The 18256-nt window shown below is 30.7% G+C and overlaps 3 protein-coding genes and 1 long non-coding RNA gene across 4 annotated transcripts; 2 read left to right on the top strand and 2 right to left on the bottom strand.

Moving 5' to 3' along the window:
* Positions 1-732: 732 nt before the first annotated feature.
* Positions 733-4071, top strand: LOC101514078 (protein kinase PVPK-1). The gene is made up of 3 exons (XM_004489177.4): positions 733-978; positions 1783-2811; positions 3044-4071. The coding sequence occupies exons 2-3, from the start codon at positions 1802-1804 to the stop codon at positions 3870-3872; spliced, it is 1839 nt and encodes a 612-aa protein (XP_004489234.1). The 5' UTR covers positions 733-978; positions 1783-1801; the 3' UTR covers positions 3873-4071.
* Positions 4072-4349: 278 nt separating this feature from the next.
* LOC113785457 (uncharacterized) lies at positions 4350-4989 on the bottom strand. Its single transcript, XR_003471532.2, has 2 exons — positions 4852-4989; positions 4350-4731 (listed from the first exon to the last, which is right to left on the bottom strand). It is a non-coding gene; the product is annotated as an uncharacterized lncRNA (long non-coding RNA).
* Positions 4725-7454, top strand: LOC101514402 (altered inheritance of mitochondria protein 32). The gene is made up of 5 exons (XM_004489178.4): positions 4725-5146; positions 5243-5328; positions 6053-6358; positions 6469-6552; positions 6844-7454. Exons 1-5 carry the CDS (start codon positions 4841-4843, stop codon positions 7199-7201), a joined length of 1140 nt encoding a protein of 379 aa, XP_004489235.1. The 5' UTR covers positions 4725-4840; the 3' UTR covers positions 7202-7454.
* A 315-nt stretch (positions 7455-7769) lies between these two features.
* LOC101514730 (U-box domain-containing protein 45) lies at positions 7770-10021 on the bottom strand. The gene is made up of 2 exons (XM_004489179.4): positions 9623-10021; positions 7770-8958 (listed from the first exon to the last, which is right to left on the bottom strand). The coding sequence occupies exons 1-2, from the start codon at positions 9835-9837 to the stop codon at positions 8178-8180; spliced, it is 996 nt and encodes a 331-aa protein (XP_004489236.1). The 5' UTR covers positions 9838-10021; the 3' UTR covers positions 7770-8177.
* Between the last annotated feature and the right edge of the window lie 8235 nt (positions 10022-18256).

The following is an 18256-nucleotide window of genomic DNA, read 5'->3' on the forward strand; positions in this document are numbered from 1 at the left end:
TATATATATAATATAAATACTATCATAATTAATTTATATAATTATGATATTTCGAATTCAGACTTATAATAAAATGTTTGATTTAACAATATTAATATTTGTAAGTTAAACTATGACTTAATAAAGAAAAAATTTGATAATTAAATATTATGCAACACATTAATTTTTTAAACCATATCATTAATGAAAAGTATGTATCGACTTTGTCAGTAATTTATCTTTGTCTATGAACCTAGTTAACTTTCTTTAATGAAGTATCCCCACTCAACCGCATTTTTTTAGTTTAGAGATTGCTATCGAGTTCCACTAAAAGAACCGTAATGTTGGTTGCAGCAGCACACGATTAAATATAGATGTAAAATATTTTTATATTTTATGGTCCATTAAATTAAATTCTAAAAGCTATTATTATGATAATGTCATTGAGAGCCAAAATGAAAACAAAAATATTTCCATAAAAAGTGTGACTCTTTTCATAAAAAGCAACATAGATTTAACATATGTTTGATTTTGAGTTTGAGGCTTTAAACTTTAGTCTACTATTATCTAAATCGTTATTTTACAGAAATACAAAACTAAATCGTTATTTTAGATGACTATTAATCACTTATTCCCTACTGATCAAATATTGGATTGGTCCACAGAATCACTTAAAATTGTTAGTTGCAAAAATAATAGTGATAATGATAAATAAAGAATATTTTATTATAGTTAGTATTGTGTTGTGTTGTTGATATTAGTCCCTTCTTTTTGGATCGGATCTAATGAAACAAAGAAAGTGTTGAGTTCATTCATTCACATTTCACAACACAAAGTCACTTCACTTTTCTGCTTTTTCTTTTTTCTTCTTCCTATTTTTCATTTTTTTTTCTTCATTTTCTCAGCATTATTCCCAAGAATGTTCCTTTCTTATGCTACTACTTCTTCTTCAACATTTCTCATTCTTCATTCACATTGCCATTTCTCTCCTCTGATCAGGTTCTTTCTTCAATCACTCTTTGCTTTTTTATTTTCTTTCTTTTCATTCACTTAATAATATTGAAATGGAATCAAAAGAAACCTCATTTGGGTTTCTAAAGAATCAAACTTTTTCATGTTGAGCTGTTTTTGTTTAATGCATTTCGTATAAAAAACTGTTCCTCAGTTTGATTTTTCTTCTGGGTCTTAATTAACAATCATGGGTTCTTGAGAAACTTGTAAAAATCAAATTTTTACTATGTGGATTTTCTTGATGTTTTGGTTTCTTTTTTTGTACTATTGAAAGTTTCTGAAGCTTGAAGTATTTTTTATTTGGGGCTTTCTATTCTGAATTGTTGATTGTATTTGAAACTAGTCTTTTGAAGATTATTTCTTTTTCATGTTTTCTTTATTTTGTTATTTGAATTTCATTATTATCTATATTGAATTTCATTATCTGTATGCATATTAACTTCAACCAGTATAGTTATTATTTTTTACAACACATTTTTATTGTGCAGCAAGAGATTAAGATTATGTTATTTAAGATGTCGTTGAATGATTATTACATATTGGTTAAGATTCTGTTATTTCAGAACTTTTTGAATGATTATTACATATTGACTTGTAGCACCAACATGTCTTAGTGACAGACAAAACACTAACACATTGATTACATTCAATTAGTTCATTTTCTCAGATTATCACCGGTGTCGATGTGTCAGTGTCAGTATCATGACCAATGCCTGTGTCCGTGCTTCATAGCATATTGATTAGATTCTGTTAATCATATTGGTAATTGATTATGTTTATTTGAATTTATAGGTGTGTATAGATATCCTTGATGGAGTCACCTATCAATGAAGTTGAGTCTATATCAGAGGTTCAGAATTCAGTTTCTGGTGTACCGAAATGCCACAGCCTTCCTTTAACATCAGGGACTCCCCGTCCTTCGCGGCCTCCGTTGAGAGCATCTCGAAATCACGGAGCTTCTTCATCTTCTTCCACGTCGTACTTGGCTGGCCATCATAATTATGGAACAAAGACCATCCACCATGTAAACAGCCATGTAATTAATCAAAAGCATTTAGAACATGAAGGATTGCCAACAAAACTATGCAGCAAACAAAAAGTGTTTGATGAATCCGACAATTGTATCTTAGTTCCATCGAAACGAGCTGTTGTTAATCAAGCGAAAAATTACTGTCAGTCAGAGGTTAGTTTTTGTTTAAGTCCTCAGAATAGTTTCTATTCAGCAACTGTCTATTCAGAGGCGAAACAAAGTTTCACCAATACTGAAGTTAGTGAGTGTGCTAGTGCTGATAATAAGTCTTGTGAAAGTGGAGAAATTTCGAATTCGTGTGATTTTAACGAGAGTAGGAAAACTAGTATCTGTAGAGCGAGTACTGGAAGTGATGTTAGCGACGAAAGCAGCACGAGTAGTTTGAGCACTGCTTTGTATAAACCTCATAAGGCAAATGATATAAGATGGGGAGCGATTCAAGCTATTCGAGCTCGCGATGGCATGTTGGAAATGAGGCATTTTAGGTTGTTGAAGAAATTAGGATGTGGAGACATAGGAAGTGTATATCTAGCTGAATTGAGCGGCACAAGGACTACTTTTGCTATGAAACTCATGAACAAAGCCGAGCTTGCAGGACGCAAGAAGCTTCTTAGGGCGCAGACAGAGAGAGAGATATTGCAGTCTTTAGATCATCCTTTTTTACCTACATTATATACACACTTTGAGACTGAGACATTCTCTTGCTTGGTAATGGAGTTTTGTCCCGGCGGTGACCTACACGCACTCAGACAAAGACAACCCGGGAAGTTTTTCTCAGAGCATGCTGTCAGGTTAGCTATTTGATCCTTTTTAGTATAGTAGAATTTTAACTAACTGCTATTGTTCTGCGATATGCAATTTAGTATAGAATCACACCTACCGATATGCTATTGTTCTGCTATTTTTCTTGATGGAAACCACGCCTACCGAGTCCTATTGATCTTATGACAAGTAGTTTGAGATTGCTAGTATATTAGCTTCTATTCGCTATTTCTCTAATTCGCATTTTTTCGGGTGTTACAGGTTTTATGTGGCAGAAGTTCTCCTTGCTTTGGAGTACTTACACATGCTTGGTATAATCTATAGAGACCTTAAACCTGAGAATGTGTTGGTGAGAGAAGATGGTCATATAATGCTATCTGATTTCGATCTCTCTCTAAGGTGCACCGTCAGTCCAACTCTCGTGAAGTCCTCAAACCCGATCGCTGAAACAAAAAGCTCTGGATACTGCATTCAGCCTGCCTGCGCAATGCAGCCAGACTGCATCCAACCTGCATGCTTTTCGCCACGTTTCCTATCCGGAAAATCGAAGAAAGAAAGAAAATTCAGACCAAAGAATGATATGCATCATCACCAAGTGACACCTCTTCCTGAGCTAATCGCGGAGCCAACAAGTGCGCGATCAATGTCCTTTGTAGGTACACACGAGTACTTGGCGCCTGAAATAATTAAAGGCGAAGGACATGGCAGTGCTGTGGACTGGTGGACGTTTGGGATATTCTTATATGAACTCTTGTTTGGGCGAACACCGTTCAAAGGTTCGGCCAACCGAGCAACACTGTTTAATGTTGTCGGGCAGCCGTTGAGGTTTCCGGAATCTCCTACTGTCAGCTTTGCTGTGAGGGACTTGATCAGAGGTTTACTTGTGAAAGAGCCTCAACACCGTCTTGCCTATAGACGTGGAGCTACGGAAATCAAACAACATCCTTTCTTTCACAATGTGAATTGGGCGCTGATCCGTTGCGCTAATCCGCCGGAGGTACCGAGACAGACCATGATGAGACCTAATTCAACTGATCAAGAACTTGGTGTCAACCCTTCTGGCAATTATTTAGATATTGATTTCTTTTGATCCTTAAACGTGAAGTGGTTTTGGTTTTTGTGGACCAACAGCAATCTGTGTTGTTTTTTTCTGTTCATGTTTCTAAGCATAAAAGAATGCAATGCAATGCAATGTTTTTGTTCAATTACATTGATCAACAATTGATGAACTGTTCTAAGAAATTTCAAATGCCTTAATTTGAGGAACAAAGTTTACAGTATTTCTCTCATTTTTACATCTATTACTCTATGAATTGTGCAACTCAGACAATAAAAAACTGTTGCTGCTAGATTCTTTTTTTTAAAATGTTGAAATTGTTCTTCTTACACTTGAGATTAAAAAACTTCACTAGATGTGAACTTGTGACTATTTCAAAGTTAAACTTGGTGATTCTTTTCGTGTGTATTAAGAAACCCTAAAATAATATTCAATGAAAAGATTGCAACCTTGAATATTGCAATTAACACAAATAGTCAATGATTTAGAATTGAATAAACTATTCTGTCATACTTTTCGCAAGGATCGTTCCCTGCAAGAATTGAATAAATTATAGCGTGGTAGAATCATCGTGTTACCAACTGATACAATAATATTCAGTGCCGTGAGATACATTTTAGACGTAAGGAATTAACTTAAATAAATAAAATAAACATTACATGATAATGTTGACCGACTACTTCAATGGAAGAGCTTGACAGTTGGTTGGCTTCGTGCTCGTATCTTCTTCAACAATATCTACCATCCCCACGCGCTCATTATCCTTCACCAGCGCGTCCTCAAACTTCAATCTTCAACAAAACGAAAAACAAAAGCTTAGTGAAAATAGGCGCGTAGTTGTGCAACATAGCCTTTGTGATTCCAATTCTATTTCTCTGACTTTGAGCTCAACCTGAATAATAATAATCAACATTGAAAAGTACTTAAATAAATCATATTATAAATGCAAGTTACTTAGTACTATTAATCAATTAATTATGCCATAATCAATTAAATAAATAATGCTCTTAACTCGTTTCATAACATCAATATCTTATTTCAATTTCAACAACAAATCTCAATTTCTTCTCATCCCCTTCGCTACGATGGCTTCCTCCACCGTTGACGTCGCCAAAAGTGGTTTCTCACGTCCCGAGATGTACACGGAAAAACTCGCCGGCACCGTCGAATCCTACGACCGTCATGTATTCCTCTGTTATAAGAATCATCAAGCTTGGCCTCCGCGTGTTGAAGCTTCCGACGACGATCCACTCCCTAAACGCATCGCTACTACTTGGAAAGCTCGCAAAAACGACATCGTCGTTAAGGTAATTACTAATTTTCTTAAATTTGTTGTGCGTTTTATCCAATTTTGGTGTTATCTTTCAGATTTGACGATTTTTTTTTTGTTTTATTGTTTGCAGACGAAAATCACGGTTTGTGAAGCGCGTGAGGAAGATGGATTCTCCGACGGTGATGTCTTAATTTTTCCTGAAATGATCAAATACAAGTAGGTTATTACTTATTACAGATTTTTTTTTAAGCCATTGCTAGTGCATAGTTTTAATACTCTAGTTATAATTGGAATTTCAGGGAAGAATCGCCTTTTTAAATAAAATAATCACTTTTGAAAGAAAAAAAAATCTAAAAACTGCTTAAATGAGAAGCTGTTTTTTTTAAAAAAAGTGGCTTTCATTATGTCTGACAAACACAAAATACAAAATAGATTATGCTTTTCTTTAAAATCTCTAAAAAAATCAACTTTTTTTATAATTTGTAACAGACAGGCACTTAATCTCTTTTGAAAGTTTTGATCCGTTTATTACAGTTTTAACAAAAATGGGAATTTGAAAATAATCTAAGGGCCTATTTGTTACGGATTATAAATAATTTGAAGATTATTGTTAAAGATTTTTTGAAAAAGCAAAATCTGTTGTGTTTGCCATTGTAACGAAAATCACTTTTTTTATAAAAATTATTTATAAAAAATGATTTTTATGAAAAGCTTCTGAAAACAGCTTCTTTGTCTTGTGTTTTGTGATTGTAACTAATTGGAAAAACTAACTAAATGATCACAACTAATCAAATTAGTTAATCACAAGCGTGAAATGAATTTGGCTATAAAATATCATTCTTTTTTATTTTGATTTAGTTTTTTATTTATTTACATTTGACTGACAACAAATTGTCTTAATATTGAGAATGGTGTATTGTGTTGTTGTTTGATTGTAAAGGGGTTTGGAGGAATCAAATGTTGATAGCTTTTTCAATGATGTGGTGGTGAGTGGTAATTCATGGGGTGGTGGAGTGCAGGGTGTGATAACAGGTTCATATATTTTTGTGTGTGCTCATGGAAGTCGCGACGTGAGGTGTGGTGTTTGCGGGCCTGTTCTCATTAACAAGCTCAACGAAGAAATTCAACTCCGGGGATTGAAGGACCAAATATCTGTCATGGCATGTTCTCATGTTGGTGGCCATAAATATGCTGGGAATTTAATCACATTTAGTCCTGGCTCAGATGGAAAAATTATGGGTCACTGGTTAGCTCTCACACTTTTATTATTGATCCTCTTGCTCTTATTAGTTTTAAAGGATTTTAGTGTTGTTGGTTCAATGGTAGTATCTAATAATTAATTACATTACATTACAGGTATGGATATGTTACTCCCAATGATGTGCCTGCTTTGCTGGATCAACACATTGCCAAGGGAGAGATCATTCAAAAATTATGGAGGTTGCTACTAATTTTTTATTATGCATTTTCTAACCTTTAATCAAGTGTTAATTTTAAGGATATATCGTTCGTAAAATAAGACAAAAGACAAACCAATCAATTAGAATGTGTTTTTTATAATTAGATTGTTAAACTACGCTTCTTATGCTTATTAGGCCATGATGATATATTGAATGGACTAATCAAGATTAGAAGTTTATTTTCTATGAAAGTGTTTAGGCGTTTGTTGCATCTTAAGCATGTTCCTTACAAGATATGATGATTAATTTTTGCCATATGAAATTGTTTCAGAGGCCAAATGGGGCTACCAACTGTTGAACATAAGGGAGAAGATGACCAAAAGAAGCTTGCTAATGGAGGTGATACTCACAAGATCAAGAAGAAGAATGTAGAAAGTAACAATCTTAGCAACAATGAAAACGTGGTTGGTTGTTGCCAAGGTGTTAATGGGGTTTCTTGTTGTAGAACTACAACTTTTGAGCAAAACAAAGAGATTGAAGAAACCACAAAAGAACATAAAAAGCAGGGGAGCAAAGTAAGCTGGAGTTGGCCTGTATTACAGCAGCGCGATATTCTTACAGCTACAGGTATACTTGGAGTTTTGGCAGCTATAGCCGTTGGTTACAAGTTTTGTAAAAGGTCAGGCTAAGAGCTTAGAGGTTCTATATAGTTCTTACTTTTTTCATCAAGAAATAATAATAAAATCATTCTAAGTTATATATACAAGCTTCTATATATTGAGATTGAAAATATAGTAAAAGTCTTGCTAGATATGTAATGGTGAAAGTTTTATCTTTTTTTATTTTAAAAAATTCAATACAATTATGATTTGTTGTATTTGTTTCTTTACGTTACTGCTTTTGTAGTAAATTCGAAGTTTAATGTGATATGTGAATTTAGAATCTCGATGTTTCCTTTTTGCTCTTATGTTACCAGTTTTTTAGTGAACTCAAAGTTTACTATGATAACTGAATTTTACCTTTGTATTTGTTTGCTGGTGACTTCTGAAACTCAAGTCATGTCTTGATTTTGTTAAATAGGATTATTTAACTGCCATCAAAATTACTAACTAGATAGAAACTAAGGGGTATGATTTAGTATCTTGTATGCAAGAAAACTTTAGTCTTTAGAGCTATTATTTTAAATATTTAGAATTCTGCATTCACATATTTCAAGTTGAGGATAACATGTCTTAAGTAAATATCCAAGTTGCCAAGATCTTATTGACCTATCTTACTTTATATTTTGTCTCGTCCAAGAAAAAGAACTCTTGGGCATTGACAAGAAGTTTGTTCATTTGTCAATAATATATCAGAAATTAACATCAAATCTAAAATTCTTATTAGTTTCAAGCATTTTAATGTTTGTAAACAACAATGCAGTCAAATGACATCATCAAAATCTAACATGAATCAAACCAGAAGATTCTGAACCAATCTTATGTACTTAGAAATTTTAACAATTCTACATTGTCTCACTTCAATACCTTCCTTATAGTTGAGTCCTAAACTAGAAGTCATCATTATCAAAAACATAATTAATTCTAAAAAAATTAGAAAGAACCAAGAGATACATGAATAAATTATGAACTTAACCTATTTCAGAAACCTTATTTACTTGAAAGATTATGTATTGAGCTTTGCAATCATTTCCTCTACCAATCTCAAAGTGGTATCAGCCAATTTCTCTCCTGCATCAATTTCTTCCATTATCTGTTCTACAAGCTCACGGTTAATTTGTTTCTGTCTCGAGCTATAACTAGAGCAGTCTCTTAGAAGCAACAACAATTCTCTAGCCATGGATTTGGCTCTCCGCGTTCCATCGACACTTAACTGAAGCAATCCTGGCATCACTCCCTCTGTCAAAATCAGTACTCTATATTTTTCTCTACAACTTCGACATATAAGGAGAAGTATACCAACTGCATGCTCTTTGCCTAGTGAAGATCCATCTTCAATAGTCTCAACCATTATCCGAATCGCTCCGCTAGTATTAGCAACCTCACAAAGTCCACCCTCTGATGAAGAAACAATATTTTCTAGCAACCCTACTGCTTTTTCAACCAATGGAGATAATTTTACTGAGTTGTGGGTAAGTTCAAGTAATGAGAGTATAACACCTGAAGATACAACCAATGGAATAATCTCTTGGCAGGTTGTGAGGTTATGGAGAGTAGCTATAACATCTAGTTGAGATTCAGTGTGAGTGCTGCTACTACTACTACTATTGATAAATTCAACCAAAAATTGAATGGCACCAGAGGAAGCTATTGCTACCTTATTTGATTTGCAAGAAGAAAGTGTTAACATGGCTGCTATGGACAATTGTACCATTGTCTGGCTTTCACAATGGAGGAGATTCAGCAAAATTGGCAATGCTCCATACCTGACGATTTGAATCTTGTTTCTGCAAAATTTGTGAAAAAATTTATATAAGATGTTTTTAATGAAAGTGGTATTAATGGTCGATATACAACTGTTCTGGAATGGATTTGAATTATGTTCCTTAGGAAACTTTTGAATACATTCTTACAATAGAAGAAATTTTTGTTCTCCTTTGTGTTTTACACATGACTTTTTGGTAAAAGAATCATGATGGTAAAATTAGAATCCACCATTAACCAATGTCAAACATTTATTACCTAAAACATATTCCTTTAGACCCCACTAGCAAAAAATAATTTTGGGGCATTAAAAAAGTTCAAACTTTTTTAGTTACTCTAATACAGTGTTTGTTTGAGTATGTTTTAAAGTTATATTCCTCTTATCGAGGAAAAGTTAATTTTCTATAATCTATTATTATCTTATGTACTCTTTGATATTTTAAAACCTAATCAAATAAATGAATAACAAATTGGTGAGACTTTCGAGTCATGGTTCAGTTGGTTCAATCAATTGATTTACGATTGATTTAAATAGTTAATAAATAAATCTTTAATTTTTGCAATTGACAACATCGGTTTTGGAACAATCAGCAATTTGGGAACTTTGGGAACTGAACTATGAAGAAATGGAGAAAGTTTATTACATTGAATGTTGAATACTATGGTTGAAAAAGTGAATGAACAAACCTTTCACTGCCAAAGGAGAGGCTAAGAAGAGCATAAAGAGCAGCTTCTATGGTTTCACAGTTTTCAGAATGAAGCATGGAAACCAGAGGAACCATAACTCCACTTTCTGCTAAATTGTGCTTTTGCTTATTGCACAATCTACTAAGTTTCATTGCTGCTTGAATTTGAGCTTCACTATCACCATTCCAGAGGTTTTCCACAATCTCTTTCACCATTGAAGAAGCTCTTTCTATTTGGTTTCTTCTTTGTTAGGGAGAGTGGTAATTGTAGCATTGAGATTGGTTGCTTGAAGAGGTAATGTTAAGCTTTTTTGGTCATTCCAATCCATTGTTTCAGCAAGAAGCAACATACAATTCTTTTTGGTCAGCTTTTTAACTTTTTGGTGTGTGTTTTGGTATTAAATATTAATATATTAATAAAAAAACAATTTTGATTCCTAAGAATGAATCTTTAACTTTCCTTGTATAGAAGCAAACATTATCAGCTTTTGGTAGGTTTGTCGAAATTTTCGAATGAATTTTGTGTTTTTTCTGCTTTAATGTTAGGTTAGTTGATAGTAAGAGCTTGTGAAAATAATTTTTTAATTAGTAGTTAATTACTCTTGTTTATCACATTGACAACATTTATTATTCTTTTCTTCAATAATGCCAATTCCCTTTTGACCAATGCTACTACTAGAGCCACCAATAGGAACAAATATTTTTTTCTTTATAAAAAATATTAATAAGGGCCCACTTTTGCACCAATTGCACTGAAAATATGTTGGTCGTGATTTTTCGGAAGTTATAAACTATAATTTTAAATTGGACGCATGTTTGATATTTATGTGTGTTCGATACTTACACATATTCAATAATACACATATATAGGTCTTGACAAGTCAAAAAATAGAATTTAATACTCTGTTTGATATTTTAAAGATAGAACAAATTTGATATTGAAATTTCATAACACTTTTGTGAATGCATCATCAAATTAAGTGTCAATTTAAACACATAATTGAATAATAGAATGTAAATAGATAAATACTCTATAAAAAAAATTAATGCAGTAAAACTAACGACGAAAATGAGTTTCATTTTCTTTACTAATATAACATTTAATTTTTTTTTTCCATTTCAATAATTAAATTAATAGTCTCATTACCTTTAAATCATTATTATATATCACTATCACTATATATACATTTAGGAGGGATGAAGTAATATGTGATAAAGTTGTAATTCAAGTAACATGAAAAAATATACTAAAGATGTTGATTTTCATAATCATAATGAATCTTTTGCATAGTATAATTATAAGAATATCATGCAAATATATGATTTTGTTGGTAAACTTAAAAATGATAAACATTATATGTGATAATCTTCGTTAAAGATAAATTGATATAAATACAAAAGTGTGTTTCCACATGTAAGATAGTAAAGTTGATCTCGAAGCTAATTCTCTCCAAGATGCAACAACCACTTCACGTGAAGAACTAGCAAAGACATAGAAATCACTTGTGAACTTTCGAGGGAACTTAATTTGTCTTCCAATAATTTATTTTCTTATCTCATAAGAATTCTCACGCTTAAATAAAAGGAAGCTTGAGACATTTGGTTTAAGTTAACTGAGTATATTGAAATAGAAAGAAAAAAAAAGTTCCAATTCCCTTTTCCAACATCTCTGGATAGCAAACAATCTAGTTTTGAATTTTGAGAGAGAGAGAGAGAGAAGGATGAGAATGAATTATGAGATAAGTGAGTGTCAATGGAGAGGAGAAAAAGATCAATTATTAGTCATTGAATTAAAATGAATGAGTGAGATTGAAACCCCCAATCAAAACAATTATGTGACTTTTTCACTCTATCATACATCCTCTGTTGAATTAGTAAAACCATTTCATTTTCACATCTGTATATTTCATACTATATTTTCCCAAAAAAAAAAGTTGAATGGTTTAATTTCGCTTACTTAGTTTTACTTAAAAGTGAATTTTATTTTGAATCAGAATAATATTGTTATACTGTATATCATGTCCTAAGTTTGAATCCAAAATTTCATAGTTGTGTGTCAATTTTTTTATCATTTCATCTATACCAAAAAAAAAAAAGTAAATTGGATGTAAAATAATTTATGTTTAGATATATTTATGTAAAAGTGAATTCAACAATAAAACTAAAAAGCACTCAAATATGTCTTAGTTAATTATGCCCACCCAAAATTAATTTTGCATCCTTCAAAAGTGGAGCCAATGCACGAAATAATTGGTGTGGAGGACTTTTTCGCAACTCATTTGGGAGATGGATCAAGGGGTGCATCAAGAAGATTGGCGTGTAAGGCGCTTTGCATGTAGAAATATGGGGTTTGTACTTTGGTTTTAACTATGACTTAAATGGAATGTTTCTCTCATTTTATTGTGGAAAGTGACTCTAAAGTTATGATTGACATGATCACAGAAATCTACAAGTTAGATGGGATGAGTTCCAATTTGATTCGGCGTATTAGGCCATTTTGACTCTCAACTGGAATGTTCAGGTCAAACATACTTAGTGTGAGTGAAATAGAAGTATTGATCAGTTTGCTAATTTTACCCTCTCCTTAGACTCTTTCAATTGTAATGTGGTTGAGTCTCCTTCTAGTGAGCTCCGTTAATATCTTTTTGATGATATCTCTGAAATTTACATGTCTAAGAGTATTCGCTTAGTCGGTTAATTTGTCTTTTAGACTTCGACCATCTTTTGCACACAAAAAAGGAAAACAAACGAATAAGACAAAAACATTAATTGGATGGTAAGTGTGTTTCCTTCTTGAGTATGCGATCAAACATCCTTCACCATGTGTTCTCTTTTTTTTTTTCATTTTCATGCAAATAATACACCTAGTCGTTGATCACAAAAAACATAACATTAGTGGTTAGAGAACCTTTGTCCAAGTATTCCATGCCATCATAGTACTCTCACCCTCTCAGAATATATAATTGATCGATATATATACAGTGGCGGAGCTTGACTAAAAAGTTTGGGTGACGAACATAAAATTAGAATATATAGATCAAATATGCAAATCATATTGTATAGCAAAAAATTAAGTTGTAATAAGTACAAGATGAGGAATCAAATAATTAAATTGTATGACTTAATTTTTTTTTAAAGTAATGCTCTATGCTCTTTAAATAATTTGAAATCGTCAATAATAGACTCATTAATTATACTTGTAGAAATTTTCCTTTTAATTGTTATGCTATCTGTCAAAAAGTCAGTTTCCATCTTGTTTCTTAATTTAGTTTTAATAATTTTCTTTGCTGAAAAAGATATTTCAGTTGTGACTGTAGAAATTGGAAAAATAATGATAAGACAGAGTAGTCTATCAATAAAGTAGAAATATTATGTCTTTTCAGTTTCAACCAAACACGAGTCCAGTTGATAAATTCTTCAAATTTGAAGCATGATGAGCATCAACCAAGAAATGTCGGAGTTAGAATTTCAAATTATTCTTCTCTTGCATATTAATTTCCATAGAGTAATATTTTTCTACTACAGTGTAAATTTTTTCAATGTTAAAAGCTTGATAATTATATTTATGAGTCAAAGCACAACTTAGAGTTAATAAATCAATTGTTTGCTCGCTAAATCTATTTTCGCTAACTCTATTATTCAACTTTTGTAATTGTTGGTCAATGACAGCAAAAAATATTTCAACTCTAAAATAATATTATATTGTGACATGACCTTGTTGAAGATGAGAATGTCCAAATCTTGTTTTTGGATGGACATCGTTGAGATCAGAAATCTCAATATAACGTTTTTCACAAAAAATATTTGCTTTAGTAAATAATGTATCTCAATCATCTTCTCTCAAGTTTTGAGAAGAGACTTTGTTGTTCCAACCAAATACATAGCACTAACTACATCCAGAGATTGTTGTTGTAAGGTTTGACAAAGCATGTCAGCTATCCCCATAATGTCTTTCATCAAATGCTTGATAAATATAAAGTCAAATGCCTTCAAATAATTATAAGCACTATCAATATCCCCACATGTAGAATAACTTGTTCTTTCTTTCGTAATTTTTTGTAAAATAGTACAAGTTGTCTCATACATATTTATCAAGCTACAAATAGAAGAGAAATGGGATCCCCAATGAGTATCCTCAACTTGTTTCAAAGTACCAATTTAATTTGCACTTTTACCAGTTACAATCTCATTAATTTCTAGCAAACGTGCAATTTCCACTAATTGTGTAGCTTGTAACTCATCATGACACTTAATAGAAGAACAAACAACATTGACAACAAAAGTCAGCTTTTCAAATTGTTTTTATGAATTGAAACAATTGCTCTTGATGTAGTAACCAAGGTAGGTTGCAATTGATAAATAGTGTTTGTAAATTGTTTCATTCTCCTCTCATATTACTAGCATCATCATACCTTTGACAACAAATGTTAGAAATATCAAAGGTTATGTCATACCCTTGACCACTGATGTTAGAAACATCAAGGTTATATCGATAAAGTATATCACATACTTATTTTTCAAAGTTAGAATTGTAGTGTCTTTAACATGTGCCACCTCAAAAAAATTATCTTGTATTAACTAATTTTATCAACAAATCTTAACACAAGAGTTAGTTGTTTTTTTTTTTTTTTTGAATTATCACAAGCTTCGTCTGTAACGATGCAAATTTTGGAGTTATCAATTTCTTCACGGATATATTTTCTATTAGAAATAATATGCAAGAGCTCTTTTTGAATTTGATGTGAAGTATATTTGGAATTAAATGGAGTATTTTCTAGCACAAAATTTGCAACTTCATCATTGTAAGGTGCCAAGAGTTTTATCAACTGAATAAAATTATTTTGATTTCTTGACCCACTAGTTTCATCATGCCCCATAAAAGCACAAACATGAAGTATTAATCAACGAACAATGTCAATTGATGTCTTGAGATGTGACCGATTTTTCAAAATTTGTTATGAGTTTTGGACTTGAATAACACTCCTAATATGTCCATCTTGATTCAACAAGTCTAGACAAGCTTTCTTTATATTTTTTAATGGTGAGCAAAGATCCATTCATATGCGTTTGAGAAAGGCACAATGTTTTCTATTTTTAACTTTCTTACAGTCTCTAAAACTCATACCAATGAAGACATCTGATTTGAACATGATAAGCAATATATAGGATCTTCATAAGGTGAATATTATAGCAATGAAGGAAAGATTCTAAATCAAACGTGTTGAAACCGTCTTGGATGAACCTCGTAGCTGGACAAAGGACATTGTTCCAAATTTATTTGATAAAGACCAAATTTTAGATAAGCTTTTTATATTGCATCAAATTGATTCGGTGGATATTTCCAAATTTGAAGGTGTTTTCTAAGATCGTATTCTAAAGAATTCTCCAAGTCATATTCGAAAACTCTATAAATCTTGGAAATATGATTCTCATTTTTTTCAATTCTTGAATTCTCTTGGATAGTTTTATATGTATAAGTTATAATTTTTTCATCTCTTTCACTCTCACAAATTTTCCACTTGAAAAAAGAATCAATTATTTTAATCTTCTTCATTCTCGCAAACTTTTCTAATATAAATAAAAAATTTAAATAAAACAACAACTATAAATCAAAATAATATACACTACAAAGTTAATAAAATACAAGTGGTAAATATTTTTAATTGCACTTTTTTGGAACCAAAAGTGGTCCTTAAAAGAATATATATACACATCTAAGACTCAATAAAAGACAACTGGATGAATGGATTCTTACTCATGTGTGTTATTATTTTTAATTGGACTTTTTCGAGTTCTCAAATGTGGTCCCTTCATGAATATGTATAATACATCAATTTATCTCATTCCCATTTATTGCTATTTCTTAAACTTAGCAATTTACTTGGTCACAAAGTACATGGTCCTAGATATAGTCACAAGTCACAACTCACTCACTCAAATTCAAAACAAGCAAAACTCACCAAAAAATTCTGATTCAACCATTCAAAAATGCAAAACTCATCACTTCATCTTTGTAATCTCATCTAAATCCCAAACTCACTCAAATTCACTATCTCAGAGTCACAAATCAGATCACAGATGCAAAAATTGAATCAAAATCAAACTCAATTCATTATCAATTGAAACAAGTTATCAAATTCAAAGGAAGTATCAAAATCATAGAAATATGCATGTAGACAATGAGTGGCTCACGTCAATAGGCTTGGGTGCATGCGAGGAGGGAGACAATTGAGTAGATTGAAGTAAGGAATGAAAGACAAGAGAACTGCGCAATAAAGATATTTTAATCATTTTACCTATTAATTTTTTCTGAGGTGGCTACGATAAATGAGATGGAATAATATTTTTATTAAAGTATTATTGTATTTATCATTTTTATTAATGTAAGTGGAAATTTTAGATTGAAAAAAGTGCATATAATATTTAATTGGATTATACAATTGGAAACCGTAATTAATGTTATATTGTAAATTACAAAATGTCATTCCTTTGGCTACAAGTTATATTCACAAATAAATCATTCGTTGTAGAAAAGATAGAATACTAATAAGGATATGACAACTATCTTGAAAGTTTTAGATTCATGAAACAGGCATTGGATTAAAGAGAAAAATGTACCTAAAACAATTCATAAAATAGGTAAATCGAGTGACCACACATTGCAATTTCTGTTTCGGTAGCCTCGTTACAATTTTTTTTTTGTTACTTAGAGAGTATCATGTTCTCCTGAATAAAGATTCTCTAATGTTGTATTTTTTTTGTTTTAATTTGTTTTTAGTGATATTGTTTGCATGGAAATTATGGTGAATTTTAATCAATTAAATATAGTGTATTGAAAAAAGTGTCTTAAAGAATATGTTATGACTTGATACAATGGTGGTGAACTTGGAGTGAGTAGCCAATAAGATTCATTGGTTATATGAAACGGAAAATTAATTTTGTTCAGAAGTGAATTGAACTAAAAATAATTTAGATTTAGATTATTTGCAAAAGTTAAGACTTCTTTATTTTAATCAAATCAACATTCACGTAAACTCATTTTTTTAAAATGTGTATATACAAATGTAGAATTTAATTAAAAAATATATTATCACGTAATTGTTGTCCAACAATAATAAAAACATTATTTTGTTGATCAAATATTATCGTTGAATAACAATTACGTGATAATATACTTTTTATTTTCTTAATTAATTTCACCTTTGCACATGCATGTTTAAAAAAATCAAAGGCACCTAACTTTTAGAAAAAGAAATAAAATTAAAGACCAAAATTTGCTATTTTTAAAATATATAGTCAAATTTTCCGGATTGAGAAACTTATGCGACAAAAGTGCTATACTTATAAAATAACTACTATACTTATAAAATAAAATAAAATATTCAACCTAAATTCAAACTAATTTTTAATTATTAAAAATGTCTGACCAAAATTTAATTTACTACACTTATTCAATATAGTTTTGTAAATTTACAGGTTAACATTCTTATATACAATACAATGTTATACTTTTTATTTATCTATTAAGATTTTAAAAATTTGGTCATCCAAATGTTTAATTTCAAGATCTGTCATTGATTAGTAAACTAAAATGGTTGGTGGATTGTGTGTAATGATGAAATTAATGTATTTGAAGAATGTTGAATTTATTTTTGACTTTACCTATGTATTTGAAGCTTGTTGAATTTATTTATGTATTTGAAGATTGTTGGATTTTTTTTTTTGTGAGAGGTTGTTGACTTTTTTAAAGAATTGAATAATGTAATTGAAATTTTATACTTTTTGAGACGTTCAAATATTAAATATATTTGTATTCAATTAAATTGTTATTGGTGTTATTTACGTTTCTCCCGTAAAATAAAAAATATATTACTATTTATGTATAATCCGTTAATCCAACTCAACCCAATTCGTTCTTGATCAGATCGATTCGGGTTAAATGAAAAAATTATAGATTTAAAATTCAACTCAACTCAAAGATAATCGATTAATTAAAATTTTACCTGATACTCCACATTTAACCTTTATCTCCACAGATGCAAGAAAATTACCTTTTGCCTTCATATGAATATTAAAATTTGTAATTTTTTACCATTTTATCGTTTGATATTTTCGGTAAAAAGTGAATAATTTGTTATCCAATTTTATAGAAAAACTTTTTTAAAATTTTTTGATATATATATTCCGAAAAACTGTTTCTAAGTTTTTTGGTAAAAAAGTTACATTTCGAAAAACTTTTTTCAAGAAAGAAGTTAGACTTTAAATTCTTTTTCAAGTTTTTGAGAAAAGAAGTTATTTTTTTATAAAAAAAAATTAAAAAATTAAAAAAATTTGGTGTGTAGTAAAAAAGTTCACAAATTTTCCAATATTAAAGTAGTATAATTTTTTAGATTCTATAACGTCAAACTTTAAAAAAAGTTTTCAATAAACCTTAATTTAAGTTGATAAAATAGTAAAAAATAATTAAAGATATATTTGATATTTTTTAAAATTTACGGGAATATAAATAAAAATATGGTGGTATAAAGTAAGTTTTTCTCCATAATATCGAATTTTATCAAAATCGGTTTCAAACCCGAGACACCTCAACAAAACCTTAATTAACGTTGACATAACCCGGGACACCTCAACAAAA

The sequence above is a fragment of the Cicer arietinum genome, chromosome 2 (assembly GCF_000331145.2).
Source record: "Cicer arietinum cultivar CDC Frontier isolate Library 1 chromosome 2, Cicar.CDCFrontier_v2.0, whole genome shotgun sequence".
Classification (NCBI taxonomy): Eukaryota; Viridiplantae; Streptophyta; class Magnoliopsida; order Fabales; family Fabaceae; genus Cicer; species Cicer arietinum.

Coding starts and splice junctions, on each gene's coding strand:
- LOC101514078 (XM_004489177.4), top strand. CDS start 1,802: ATGGAGTCACCTATCAATGAAGTTGAGTCTATATCAGAGGTTCAGAAT. Junction 2,812..3,043: donor TTCTCAGAGCATGCTGTCAG/GTTAGCTATTTG, acceptor CGGGTGTTACAG/GTTTTATGTGGCAGAAGTTC.
- LOC101514402 (XM_004489178.4), top strand. CDS start 4,841: ATGCTCTTAACTCGTTTCATAACATCAATATCTTATTTCAATTTCAAC. Junction 6,359..6,468: donor GGAAAAATTATGGGTCACTG/GTTAGCTCTCAC, acceptor ATTACATTACAG/GTATGGATATGTTACTCCCA. Junction 6,553..6,843: donor ATCATTCAAAAATTATGGAG/GTTGCTACTAAT, acceptor AAATTGTTTCAG/AGGCCAAATGGGGCTACCAA.
- LOC101514730 (XM_004489179.4), bottom strand. CDS start 9,837: ATGGTGAAAGAGATTGTGGAAAACCTCTGGAATGGTGATAGTGAAGCT. Junction 8,959..9,622: donor CTCTCCTTTGGCAGTGAAAG/GTTTGTTCATTC, acceptor CAAATTTTGCAG/AAACAAGATTCAAATCGTCA.